The sequence below is a fragment of the Podarcis raffonei genome, chromosome 1 (assembly GCF_027172205.1).
Source record: "Podarcis raffonei isolate rPodRaf1 chromosome 1, rPodRaf1.pri, whole genome shotgun sequence".
NCBI classification, from domain to species: domain Eukaryota; kingdom Metazoa; phylum Chordata; class Lepidosauria; order Squamata; family Lacertidae; genus Podarcis; species Podarcis raffonei.
Genome location: NC_070602.1, coordinates 133,725,496 through 133,739,815, shown reverse-complemented (window position 1 = coordinate 133,739,815; position 14,320 = coordinate 133,725,496). Strand labels below are relative to the sequence as shown.

The 14,320-nt window shown below is 44.8% G+C and overlaps 1 protein-coding gene across 7 annotated transcripts in view; it reads left to right on the top strand.

Moving 5' to 3' along the window:
• The window catches only part of PIKFYVE (phosphoinositide kinase, FYVE-type zinc finger containing), an 83,185-nt gene that overhangs the window by 3,806 nt on the left and 65,059 nt on the right, over positions 1-14,320 (top strand). For 6 of the 7 annotated variants that reach the window (XM_053362978.1, XM_053362970.1, XM_053363005.1 and 3 more), the window contains 3 exons: positions 1,228-1,404; positions 2,140-2,321; positions 4,856-5,041. In XM_053362978.1, coding sequence (XP_053218953.1) covers positions 2,150-2,321; positions 4,856-5,041 — 358 coding nt within the window. In that variant the 5' untranslated portion in view covers positions 1,228-1,404; positions 2,140-2,149. Of the gene's footprint in view, positions 1-1,227; positions 1,405-2,139; positions 2,322-4,855; positions 5,042-13,380; positions 13,924-14,320 lie in introns of those variants that run through there. The other variant, XM_053363015.1, reaches the window with a different exon arrangement.

Here is a 14,320-nt window from a genome sequence, read left to right as displayed (position 1 = left end):
CAGGTGACAGAATGCTGTAAGCCTGACAGCTTGGCGGTGAGGGCACTTGAAGGGATGAGGAACTGATCCTGCTCAACTTCCCCAATTCCTGAAGATAGTGGAAGGCAGGGGGAGGAAACTGGCATCAGAGTTCCCTGCTCTGGCAGGCTGAGTGAGGACTTGTGCCTCTGTTCCTGAGCACACAAAGGAGCAGCACAACTTTACAGACAACTCGTGTGCTGGGTTTTTCTTGGGGGTGGGGCAGGTTTAGAGGACTCCTTATCTTTGTCGAAAGAGAGCTTGAAACTTTATCATCTTGTAGCTTGCAGAACTTCCCCTTTATGTGTGTATCTGAACTTTAGAGAGATTTTTAAAGGCTCTCTTAAGAGGATTATTTAGGTTTTTTTTTTGAGGTACATACGTGCTGCCTTTCAGGGGAAGCCCTCATAGCCCACCTCCCAAATTGCTTATTCAAAAGTTCCAGGAGGAACGTCCACATATCTCTTGGTGCTTCTGGCCACTGCAAAGTATGTGGGTACTTTCAGTTGCTTCAGGAGGCTTTGAAGACCTGCCTGTTTCAGATTGGCCTATTCATACGAGCGGCATTCTTGGCTGAGATGCTTGCTTGGTTTTTAGCTGTTTATTATACTGGATAATTAATTAATTGTTGAGGGATTGCAGTAGTGTTTGTATTATGTATTATTGATAGTATTAGCACTTTTAAAATGCCACGTTGAAAGAGTGGTACCCAGAAAGGTAGCTCATAACTATTTCACCATAAGCAACTAAACTTCTGTAATAAATAATTCTACCATTTGAGGCGTAGTTAAGGAAAAGAACTGACACCATGCCCAAAGTGGAGGGGGGAGACTTTTTTTGGGAGCAAAAGATGTATGTATGTGCATGTGGGGAGCTGAACCCTTCCCAAATTATGCCTTAACTCATCACAGTTTCCCCCAGGTGCTTTTTTCCTTCAGCTGAGTTTTTGTACCCAAAGGAACTCACATGTGTGAAAAACATTGAAAGAGAGGAGCTGGGGGTGTTTTCTTCTGCATGCCTCCTTTGCTCTAAAACAGCGGTGAGCAGCCTGCATAACTGATAGTGCCTGCCAAGTCTCCCCATTTGGTCCGTGGCACCACCAACCTGTCAATCCCCTGACACCATACAATGTTGGGCTTGGACCAGGTAAACCAAACAGGAAGACTTGGGAGCACACTCTGACATATGCTCTGTATTCTTCCCTTCTAGCCCCCGGTAGAATTCAGTGCTTTTGGAATTTGGTGCCCTTTTCTGTCTTCTGGGAAGAATCTTTCTTTGCAACTGCGGCTTGAAGTCACGATGGAGCTGTGAAGGAGGAAGGGAAAGAACTGAGAGTGCACTTGCAATGCACTCCTGAGTCTTCATTTGCAAGCCTCAGGTTTAAAGGTGAGTTGCATGGCATCACATGATATCAAGTGATAGACAGGTGTGCAGCCCCACCTATCTGTCAGTGGTGCACAGAGTGAAGGGCACTTCTGGATCTGGCTGGCCTTCCCCATCACCTCTTCCTATGGCAGTCCCTGTAACAAGAGACTATAGCCTAAGGTAACTCAGATTGATAGACCAATCCTTGCTAACTTAAGCTACAGTTTTCTTCTGTCAGCAACTGGGCACTATGGTCTGAATTAATCAGGATCAGGCCTACTGCCACTGTGTCTAATTTGTGCCCAACTTGAAACACAAATTGGATTCTCTGGACAGTTTTACTATGTTGTTCAAATAATGGACAGACTTCACTTCCTTATTGCTATGAGACAGAGTCTTACTTTTCTTCTGAATCATCTGGTTTTAGTACTTCCTCTAAAGTCATGAATGTGCTTTTTCAAAAGTGAATAATTGTTTAGCTACTCTGTTCCAATTTCTTCCCTATTTCTGAATTCATTTCTGACCGCATCATATTTGATGCCTGCTCTAAGCTGACTACCTGTTCCTCCTCCTAAACTGGATCTCCTTTGGAATTTATATCCCACCCTTCAGTGTTACCACACCAGGGGACACTTTAAATAATATAAAAGTCATCAGAATAAACTGTGAAAAGCAGAATTCTTAAGCAGCAGGACGGTAACATGCAGTGGCTTATGTTTCATTGGGGCATTACATGTGCACCTTCAATTTTCTTAGGATCCATGAAATGGCCACAGATGACAAAGCATCTCCGACGTTGGACACTCTGAACGACCTGCCCTACTCTCCTGGCAGCCCGTCTCACCTTACGCACTTCAAACCTTTGACTCCTGACCAGGATGAACCCCCATTTAAATCTGCCTATAGTTCTTTCGTGAATCTCTTTCGTTTCAGTAGAGGTAAGTACTAACTTCCTTCCATGGCTGTACATTGATTGATTAATAGTTATGAGTGAAGACTTGCTGCCAAAAGTGGGAACAGCCTACTCAAAGCATCCAAAAACCACATGCCATTGGGCTCATTAACATGTAACACTAAACTAACTGGTTTATTGAAACAAGCCAACTTCAGACTAACCACAGTTCCTGGTTAGCATGTAACACGAAGCTGTGGTTAGATGAAAATTGAGTGAAAGCTTCCAATCTCTTCACAGCAGCACCAGAGGAGGAGGGAGAGCCCATGAGCTTGAGGCTTGCGCACACAGCCCTAGTATTAAGTGCAATGCAGTCATTTTAGTGCAATGTAGCATGGACTGCACATGGTTGTTGTAACCAGCCTTGTGCAGATGCCCATTTTGTGAAATGAGTGTGTTCTAGGATGGATTGATCTTGTGCCCATTGCCCCTGCCCTCTACCTCCAAGCATTCAAGCCAAAGTGGGTGACTTGTTTGCCAAAGTGGATAATCGTATCCAGTGTTTGGCTTGCATGTGCAGGTCTGGGTGCACAAATATAGGTCCCCATGTTACTGAGTGCTGGAACTCTGAGCACGCCCTAAGAGTGTGTTTGCTCTGAGCAATGGCTGTGTCATTGCGGTAGACCAACAAGAGCCCCTATGGTGGCAGATGACATTGATCCCAGGCACGAGGTTGTAATTGCCTAGTTGATCTCCAGTCCCAGTGCCATATCTAATACAAACAATGCCTGTAACTGTGTCGTTAATCATCCATTGTGAGTTAATGGGTACCAGTCAGTCAGCATATCTTTCCTTGAGTCGAACAAGTGTCTGTTCTACTATATTTATGAAGAGGCTCACATGTGTCCTCTTTCAGGAGAGAAATGAGCATGTCACTAAAGTAAGATCTGACAGTCAGGGGTGCCCCTGTGACTTGCTTTAGGTCCTCAGGCAGAAGACATAACTCTTATGACTATGGCTGATCTAGGAAAACTCATCAACTGTGTCTTTTGTTTAAAAAACAACACTCATGTGTAGCCTGGACCTTTGTGAAAAGGCCTTTTCAGATTCAAGTTGAGGTTCACTCATTAAGTATTCTATAATCTAGTGTATGTTGCACCCATTAATTTGTTCAGCTTTGGGGGATTTTCACCCAAAGGTACTCCACACTGCCTTTTCTTGCCTCCTCAGACGTCGGACAGTGGTTGACTGTGGAGCTGGAGTCTCTGTTTAACTTTAGCTAGAGCTTCTCCTTGTCACCTCTTTCCTCATTCCCCTGATTTCTGAACCGTGTTGGTTATTTCGCTCAGCCAGTGCCGTTCTAAAGAGAAAAGTTTTTCTATTTTTAGACTGAAATAAGGAGGTTCAATGGAACCCAAATTAAGATTAAAAGTGGAGTAACTTGAAGAAGTAGGTGAAGTAGTTCATCCTTTTTGAGAGTATTGGTGGATGAAAAGAATCATGGTTTGGGAAGGCAGCGGATGAACATCTCCTTTGTTTAAGAGACCTGGTCTCGCCTGACAACGCAAAGGAATGCTCACTGTCGTAATTTTTTGTTTAATAAAGTGAGTCACATGTTGTGCTTTTTCCTCCAAGTATGACCAGCCCCAGTCAACAGTAAGCTTCCAGGTTGTGATGCTAATTCTTGTAGGCATGAGAAACAAGTGGCCAAAGAAGGAGGGCCTCCCAGACCAAAGGAACTGGGAGGTACTGAAGCCAAGAACTAGTTCCTCATTGCTTCGTAACTTGTGGGTTACGATCCCCCAACACCTGAATTTCTAGCTATAAGCTGCCTAGAATGCCATTGGCCTGGCACTTCCTGCTGGAAGGTCTGATGTGTCTTTGCACCCTCTGGAAGTTTAGCTCTGAAACGGGGGTTTGGTACTAGCAGTTATGAGAGGCAGGGTGCAGATCTACTCCTCTTGCTAGATGCAGTTTGTAGTTCCATGATTCCTTTCCCCTGTTACTTAAAGTGATGGACGGTGGTAATTGTTGGGAGCAGAGTGAGGGGACTGTTTCCTTGGAACTGTCTTTGAAGAACCATAAATAATGTTTGGTCCTGATTTCCTTCTCTCTTTTGCTAATAAGAGTTGTAGGTGAGCGCTGGCAGCCTAAGCACTGTTTGTGCTGGCAATAGATAACAGGCTGTTGGCCTATGATAAGTTTTAAAAGAGGTAAGCCCAGTGGTACTTATTTCGGGAGGTGGGGAATGCAGAAGATTGGGCTGCCAAAGATTTCTTTCCTTAGATCTAAGTCTTTCACTATGACTCAGTGTGGGAACTGTGGTTCTAGAGAGATTTATGAGAAATCTGGTAAACACTGGTATACTAGAGAAGGGGCTGTAAAATAACAACATTTCTGCTTTGCGTATATTTTGTACACACACCTATTGACTAGGTGGGACGATCTTTCCCAGGTTCATAAGTCATGGCTTATGTGTGAACAAACGCTAGTGTCTGATTTATTTGAGAATAATATAAAAAGGTAGTTTTCCAGTTCACATATCTCAACATTGATTAGACTAACACTTCCTCTTTCTAGACGATGGTCGTCTTGCTTCCTCCGTGGAGAGAGCAGAGACAGGACAGGGTGATCAACAGACGCTGAATGCAAGTTGGTCAAGTCCACAACATACTTTGAGGTCACAGTCCCTAAGGTCGTCACCTGTACCTTACAAAAAAACCCAGCCGTCTGGGGAGTTGCAGAGAAGATCTTCAGCATCTTTAGGTAAGAGATCAGAGTTTGAAAAGAGGTGGTCTGTGCTTTATAGGGCTTTGAAATTTTCCAAGCCTCATTCAGCTCAAGAGATGCTTCCAAGGTATCTTCTAACACTGTTCTTGCTTTAAAAAACTACACACTTCTAGATTTGGCAATGTGAAAACTCAGTTTTTCTGTGTGTGTGTTTGGGTTGTTGTTGTTGTTTTAATTCATCTAAGCAAGAAGGAAAACCTGCATTTGTTTCCTGCAGCTTTATTTTGTTACCCCACGTGGGATTTCTAATGTATACATTTATGGAATTTCTAATGCCATCCTTTTTGTTGGGAATGTGGAAAACAGGAGGGAAGTACGTATGTGAGAGCAGATGGATGAATGTCTGTCCATGGTGACTTGCTTACCTTTGTGCCCACTGATAAGTCCTACTTTCCAAACTTCTTTTCCATTCTTGGTGTAAAGCCAGAAGAACACATGAAGACTTGCATTTTTCCACCTTATTATGTTTCGAAGCCATGAAAGCATGGTTTTTAAAAAAGATAACTTCCAATGATCTGCAGAGTGGGGGATGGTGCAATTTGAGTCTGGGGCCATGAACCCTTAAAAGTATTAGCGTGGTCCTGAAGCCCTGATGTGGGCAGTCAGATTCGCCATTCCTTGTTGCTGCCTCCAGTAGATGTGAGCAAAACCCTGGTGCACAAGATTCAGCTGGCATTCCAAGGTCGCATAACAGGGCTGTGACCTAAGTAGATTAGATTTCAACTGTGCCCAAGTCTAAAAGTCCAAACAGTTATTTGAAGTGAAATGCCCTCTTTTCTGTTAGGAATCCGGATTTCCACCATGGGCTTCATTTTCAGGGAGAGACTTGAGAGCTGAGCCAAAACTACATGTTACACTGAGAGGTTTGTGATTAACACTCTGACTTCTGTTGAATCAGATGGTCCCACAGGAGTAGGGTAGCGCGTGGGACTGCTCATTTGTTTGGGGCAATAGCATGGGGCCATTTAGCCCTGGCCTTATGCCATTTCCTGTTATAGAATCCCCCCCCCCAATAAGTTGCTCTTTGCTCTGGAAAGAGGAATACAAGCACCTCTCCCCTCCTGCAAAGCAAATATCCCCTGGGAGAGCATTTACATTGGGGAAAATGGTCGATGTGGGACAGGGTTAAATCCTGCTTTCCCGATCCTAGTAGCAATGGGAAGCCGGCTAAACTCAGTACAAAAAATATCAGGCAATTAGTTTTTGTTTAACTTAGCCACAGAAAGCTGGAGTTGTTAGCTTTTCCAGCATTTCAGATAATCAGGCCTAGACTTATAACTAACTGCTGAAAATTATTGAAGAGCAGAATCAGGGTCTGCTTCTCTTGTGACAGATGGCCTCCAGGGGGCACTCATGTCAATTGGATGCGCTGGTTTCTTTTCCTTGTCTCCGATAGCGTTTACAGAGATCAACATTAGCCTGTCTTGGATAAAAAGTGCTTAACCCCAGTAGGAAATAATGAAGAAGATCATTCTGCATACATAGACCAGGTTTCTCTGATTCCAGAACAGAGAAAGCAATAAGGGGGAAGTTATTTTAAGCCTTCTGAGACTTCGCTTTAATACAGGATGCATTTGCATAGGCTACAGCTACTTTGGCAGACTTCAGATGTACAAGTGCAAGGAGCAAGGAGCACAAGAAGCACTTAACACTATTGCACTCGATCCTTATTCTCAAAGGGGCAGCAAGGGCCAAGATTCTGGGGGCACTCCTGCATCCATCTATGTTGCTAGAGGGCCAGGTGACACCATTGGCTAGGAGTGCCTTTTGCCAGCTTTGGTTGGCAAGACAGCTGCGACTGTTTATGGATCAGGAAATCCAGACCACTGTTCTCTATTTGCTGGCACCCTCCAGAATGGATTGCAATGCTGTCCTTGCGGCTGACCTGGAAGGTGCTGCTAGTAGAAAATGCAGCATCTCAACTGCTCCCTGGGGCAGACTGTCACTGTCATAGTAGGTCACCGCTGAGAAAATTGCACCGGCTGCCAGTTAGCTTCTAGATAACATTCATGTTGCACATATTGGTGTACAAAGTCCCATGCAATTGGAAACCAGAGAATACGTAACGGATAGGCCACAGATAGTGGTGGAGTTTTCTAGAAATCTTTCTGTCAAGCTTATGCATGCAGTTTCCCCCTCTTAATTACTGTCTCAGTCCTTAATCTCTATGAGATGGAAGTTGTCCCCTTGTCCCCCTGTTTCACTAAAAACGTGAGCGATTGCTATGTTACCATTCACATAAATTATACACATGAACACTCCAGGATTTCTAAAGTAAACAGCACATGAACAGATAATATTCAATAGTGCATATAACTGTATAAAAAACAAATGTATTAATATAAAACTGCACTGCGAGAATAGCACAGCATGCGGCTTGACTCTCTTATATCTATAATACGGAGTGGGTGCATTTTGCATATATTTTTCATATAATTAGGTGGGCTTTTAAAACCCCCCGATGACACACAAATGGCTCAGACACAAGCAGGCACTCGATACAGGGGAAGTCTAATGCAAGCAAAGCTCAGTCAGGTTTGGACAGTCGAGTTCTGTGTATAAATCTGGTTAAAATGGATTCCTCCCCCTCAGCCGTGGGTTTCCCAGCCCTATTAGTGTTGTGCCGATATTTTTGCTTGCTTTTAAAAAATCCATCCATGTGAGGGATCAGCGAAAGTAAATAACATGTGACCTTTGGGGGCAGAATTGTGTGTGGATGGTCATGAGAGGTTTTGCCTATTGTTCTTCCTCTAAAATCATTGACCTTAAATAACCTCTTCACTTTTTTAATAAAACACTCTCTGGAAACCTTCAGTGCTGGTCTTCTTGGGAAAACCCCTGGAGATGATCTTGCAAACAAGCATTCCAAGAAGCTGGGAATAGGAGAAGCTGGCTCAGAAGCTGATCCAAATTTGCTGTGATACTATAATATATGCACCAATCACCCACCTTGTAGTGATTTTAAGGTCAGAGCAGCAAGCAAGCTTTTCTCTCCCATACACATGAACAAGAAAGTTGAAGTGTGTGTGTGTGTGTGTGTGTGTGTGTGTTGTGGAGGGACCTCTTTTGCCAGTAGCAAATACATTGGTGAAATTCAGGGACAGGGAGACGAGGATTTGGCACCCTACAATCTGAAATAAGTCTGTCTTTTGCTGCATTTGAAGCACCAGTGTTGTTAATACTTCAGGTAGGATTCCCCTGATCTGTCTCTGAACAGCTCTTGAGAACTCTGCTCAGGTTCTCCAGGAGGATTTGGGTGTGCAAAATAAATGAGAAGTTCCACAGAGTGGGAGCCAGATGGGTTTGTGCTATAGCATAAAGGCAGTTTTGTGAAAGCTATGCAGAGCTCAGTACATGGGGGGAGATCTGCTTCCAGGCTCTTCCATTTGAGACTGCAGATGGAGGCCCACAGGACTGGATGCTCCTCCATGCAAAAAGTATTCGTTGGTCACTGAAAACTGACATGTTGTGGCAGCAGGAGGCTAGCGCTCTCTGGCCAGGATGCAGCTTGCAATTTCTTTGCTCATCTGTGCTTTGCTTCACTTGATGCTGGTTGGTTTGTCTCTCCCCGCCCCCTTCTCTGTGAATACTTGGACTGCTACCCAAATGCCTGTGTGGCACTTGAAGACTGGCACGGCCACCTCATGTCACCAGTTCTCATGCTATTGGCTGGCCGCAGACACGGGGCGGGGGAACATCAGTGATCTCCTCCTCTGAACTCTTCATCTGTTCTCAGCAAGCCCAAGCCAAGCACAGTCCTAAAGCTTCCCTCCTCCTCCTCCTCCTCCATATTTCTAGATGTGGTGGGTAGAGACTTGCTGCTTTTGTTTCTTAACCCCTTGATCCCAATCTTCCTGAACCAAAGAATCTCTCTCTGCAAGACTCTGCCTGCAATTTCATGGTGTGTTTTTTCCTAGTATCCCCCAAAGGCGAAGGGAGTTGTGAAAGCTGTCTGTTAGATTCTCAAATCTCTGAGACAAATCCCCCGCTTGCCTGTCTTCAGCTCTCACTGCCTCCCACCCTAAATGGATTTTGTCGTCTCTTCCTATCAGTTCACCCAGCAAATCCATATTACTCTTACTGTATTTCTGCTTCCAGGCAGAATCCCTAACCTGGTTATCATCACCCAGCTCCCTAGCTGTAAGAGGTGTAAAATGCACTCCTTTCCGCAGATATGTTTGCACCTACAAGCTCTAGTGCCTCCAGTGCATCTGGGCCCAATTGAGGTCAGCATTCAGCTTCCTGAGAATTCATCCCGGACGCCATTCCTTGCATACCCTTCCCTCGCCAGCTGTACCCACCCATCCAATAAAGGCACGAGTTTTAGCTAATTACAGAATTTTACTGGTTAGCCCAGAGAACTACAGGAGAAGCTATAACAGGGCTTGGAAACAGTAATTCTGGCTTGTGCTGATGGGAGTTGTAGTGTGAAAATATTTGGAATGCACTAGGGATGGCTAGGGATGCGGGTGGCGCTGTGGGTAAAACCTCAGTGCCTAGGACTTGCTGATCGCATGGTCGGCGGTTCGAATCCCCGCGGCGGGGTGAGCTCCCGTCGTTCGGTCCCAGCGCCTGCTCACCTAGCAGTTCGAAAGCACCCTTAAGTGCAAGTAGATAAATAGGTACCGCTTTATAGCGGGAAGGTAAACTACGTTTCCGTGTGCTGCGCTGGTGCTGGATCGCCAGAGCAGCTTCGTCACGCTGGCCACGTGACCCGGAAGTGTCTTCGGATGGCGCCGGCTCACGGCCTCTTGAGCGAGATGAGCACGCAACCCCAGAGTCGGACACGACTGGCCCGTATGGGCAGGAGTACCTTTATCTTTACCTTTTAGGGATGGCTATCCTTGATGTGCAGAAACAGGCTGTGGTCCAAACTCTGGGAAACGTGGGGGTGATTGTCCCCAAGGAATTGGCCTGAAGTTCTTCTGATGGCCTGTGCCTGCCTGACAAAGGTTGGCTGCTTCAGAACAAGCTTTAGGAAAAGCCACAGAAATGCTGTTTACCTGCGGCAGGCAGGTAGCCAGCCTAGGCAGATCGGGGTTTCCCTCCCAGGTGGATGTCCTCATGTACCAACAGGTGAATAGGTTGCAACATGCCACAATCACATCAGCACCAGGGTCTTCCTGAACATTTAGCAGAAAGGCTAGGGACATGTAGACATCATGGCCTGGCTTCAGGAGTAAGATTAAGTTCATTTTTCGTACGCCCAAAAGTTGTACGTGAGCTACAGCTGTAGATGATATGCCCAGGTGGGATTTGAAATGTTCAAAGTGGGAGTTATGAGTCCTCTGCTACTTAATACTAAAGCTTTTTGTATGGTTGGGTAGGGAGGTGGGGCAGGGGGCGCTGCAGAACGGTCCCTTTCATGCATATGCTTGATTTTAGCAGATTTGTAAGAGATTGCAACAAGGCTTGAGGCTTGGCGCCTCTGCACTGTTGGTTTTGGGCACAGTGCGCATTCCTTCATGCTCTATGAGTTCATAATGAAAAATTGCGTAAGTGCAACAGTGTATTGAGCTGGTCTCCCCACCCCCCGGCTTCCATTCTCTTCAACGCCAAGTATAATTGCAGAGTTAGCATTTTAAATATTAACAGGATTACTACACATGCACTAGTATTCTGTGTAAAAGGAAAATCAGAATGGGGAAGCTACAGAAATTTGATACTGGTACTTAAGCGTTATCAAGGATGGCCAAGTGATTTTAATTAAATTAGACAAAATGGTAGGAGTTCTAGTTCCTCATAATTCATTTAATGATTAGCAGATTTTTATCTGTATAGTGTGTGTGTGTGTGTGTGTGTGAGAGAGAGAGAGACCTTCTATTTTTTCTTATTTATTTCATAAAAAATTAAACATCACTTAATTGTGTGTTTTTTTTAAAAAATCTGTTTCTTAAAGTGCCTCTGCAATCACGTTTGTTGTTGTTGTTTGTTTAGTCGTTTAGTCGTGTCTGACTCTTCATGACCCCCTGGACCAGAGCACGCCCGGCACTCCTGTCTTCCACTGCCTCCCGCAGTTTGGTCAAACTCATGCTGGTAGCTTCGAGAACACTGTCCAACCATCTCGTCCTCTGTCGTCCCCTTCTCCTTGTGCCCTCCATCTTTCTCAACATCAGGGTCTTTTCCAGGGAGTCTTCTCTTCTCATGAGGTGGCCAAAGTATTGGAGCCTCAGCATCAGGATCTGTCCTTCCAGTGAGCACTCAGGGCTGATTTCCTTAAGAATGGAGAGGTTTGATCTTCTTGCAGTCCATGGGACTCTTAAGAGTCTCCTCCAGCACCATCATGTTTGTAGGCTTGCTTATTATAGTTCAGCATTTTTATATATGTTTTTGGGGTACTCTGTATACAGAGGACGCAAGCAAGAAGGAAAGGGACAAAAATCTGGAGCATGTGGCCTCCCTCAGCATGGTGGTCTCCTGGTGTTTTGGACTCCCAACCTGTAAATGTAGTAAATAATCAGGGGTGATGAGAATTGAAGGGCAACAGGTTGTGGAAAGCTGATTAAAGCATGTCTAAAAGATGAGGCAAAGACCTTGAGCTGCTACATCATGTCTGTAAAGGACAACTCCATTTGTACAATCTTTTGTGTGTATGTGTTAAAGAGCCACTGCTACATGTGTGTACCAAAATGCACACTTGTGTTTTCTGCATATGGAAAAACCTTAATGCATAACAGTTGCACTGCCTACTTCCATATACACAAACTCACAGATTAGCATATTAAGTGGGCAATCTCTTGCAGGTTCCCACACCATATTAGGTTAGGCAGGTGGATGACAGACCTAGAGGACCACACTGCTGGTGGCATAACACCCCAGTCGTGAAACGCTCTCTACAGAGATGTTCACCTGGCATGTACCATTAAAAAGGTAAAGGTAAAGGACCCCTGACAGTTAAGTCCAGTCGCAGACCACTCTGGGGTTGCGGCGCTCATCTCGCTTTACAGGCCGAGGGAGCTGGCGTTTGTCCGCAGACAGTTTTCCCGGGTCATGTGGCCAGCATGACTAAGCTGCTTCTTCCAGGGCAGCACACAGAAATGCCGTTTACCTTCCCACCGGAGCGGTACCTGTTTATCTACTTGCACTGGTGTGCTTTCAAACTGCTAGGTTGGCAGGAGCAGGAACCGAGCAATAGGAGCTCACCCCGTTGTGGGGATTCGAACCACCAACCTTCCGATCAGCAAGTCCTAGGCTCTGTGGTTTAACCCACAGCGCCACCCATGCCCTGGCATGTACCATAGTGCCAGGCAAAGACCAAGTGCTTTAGATATAATACTGCTCCCTGCTTAATGCTGCTGTTGTGACATTGGTGGTCTTTTAACTATATTTTGATGACATTTATATTGCACTTGTTCTTAGCCAGTTTTGCAGATCACCCTGGGAATAAAAAATGGCCTGTGTAGGTAGGCAAGGTATATACTAAGTAAACAGACATAGTGGCTTAGGGCCCTCATATTTACAGGACCGCCTCTTCTGGTATGCCCCGCAGAGGATCTTAAGGTCCATGAATAACCATAGTTTAGAGGTCCTGGGCCCTAAGGAAGTCAGACTATCCTCCACCACGGCCAGGGTCTTTTCAGTGATGGCTCTGACCTGGTGGAATGCTCTGTCCCATGAGACTAGGGCCCTTCAGGATTTAACTTCCTTCCATTGGGCCTGTAAGACAGAGCTATTCTGCCTGGCCTTTAATTTGAATTCAGTCTGATCTTTTATTTCCCTTCTCTTCCGCCCTCCCCTTTTATGAAGAATACCCACCCTGAGACCCCACAGCTAATTCTCCCATGGCCTCCTCGCTGGCCCAAGTAGGACTAATTCAGCCAGCTAGCCCTGGTGACTATCTAATGCTTATTAGATGGATTTCCCCCAATTGATTTCTGAACTTTGAATTTTATTGCTATTCATGTTTTTATACTGTATTTTATGCTGCTTCTATAATTAAGTGTTTTAAATTTGTTGTTAGCCGCCCCGAGCCCGGTTTTCTGAACCGGGAAGGGTTGGGGTATAAATAAAAAACTACTACTACTACTACTACTACTACTACTACTACTACTACTATGCATGTGGGGAGTTGCTTGAAGTGGACCTAAGATGATGTTAGGCATCATTCGTCACGAAACAGGAAAAGGGTGCAGATAACTTTAAGGATGTTTTCTATGAGTTCTGGCTAATTAGGCACAGCTGGTGATGTGTATAAAGATAGAAGAAGTTGCAGTTTGCAACTGCCTGGAGAAAGAGAACACACACATGCTTTGTGTTTGTTGTTTGTATAGCTGTAATAAAACTCTTGTTCGAGTATTTTACATCAGTCTCGTGGTTCTGTCGTCTGCCGCCAGGGAAAATTCACCTCCAATAGATGATAAATGGTTCCTCATTTGAAATCTGGGGTCAACACTTTGATCTACCATGAATGCATCTGAAAACTGAAATGTGCTTAGACTTTCCCCAACACTTGTGGTTGGAAGCCGTGGCACAGGAATTTTAGTGCCTAGTAGAAATGGTCAAGGTCAATTGCAGAACATCTCATCTCCATCCCATACCACAACCCCTTGCCTCAAATTTCCTTAGGAAATGAATTGTGTTGCCAGGTAGTTAGATACTTGCTAGAAAATGACCTGTAGCCGCAAAGTGTTTCAGAGGTCCTGCTCTTACAAAGGCAAACTGTTTCCTTGTCCCTCCGAAACTGGGAGGTTGGCTGTTGCACAGCAACAGTTAACTTGCTTGCTTCTGGTCTGAGCTGCCAGCATTCCTGCTGACATCAGTGATATATAAAGCAGTACGTACAAAAGGAGCCATGTTTGTTTCTCTTCATCCAGGGAGTGCCAATTAAAATGCATGTCCAATGGAGAGTGATGCACTTGGTGAGAAACTTGATGTTATTGTTATTATTATTTTAAAAAGGTTTTACAAAGCACCTGTTTAAAAAGGAATGCCATGAAAGGAGCACAGTTAGCAAATCTGGGGCGCATACTGTTTCCAAGCGTGTTAGAATGGGAAACTTTGTATAGTGATATTAAGAAACTTTGCTAAAGTGTACATACCCTTTTATTCTATAGTTAGCAAATGTTGCTTTGCAATGGATTGCAGCTTTCTAAAGTGTGGGTTTGTCTTCAGATCGTATAAACCTGTCGCCTTTTAAAGTGTGGATGAGTAGTTTTAGTGCGTTTTATCCACAAATGTTGACCTTTTGGGTTTCGTATGAATGAAATTGTTGTATGTGAAGCTACTTTTGAGTTCAGTAAACGTAGAAAAGGGGTA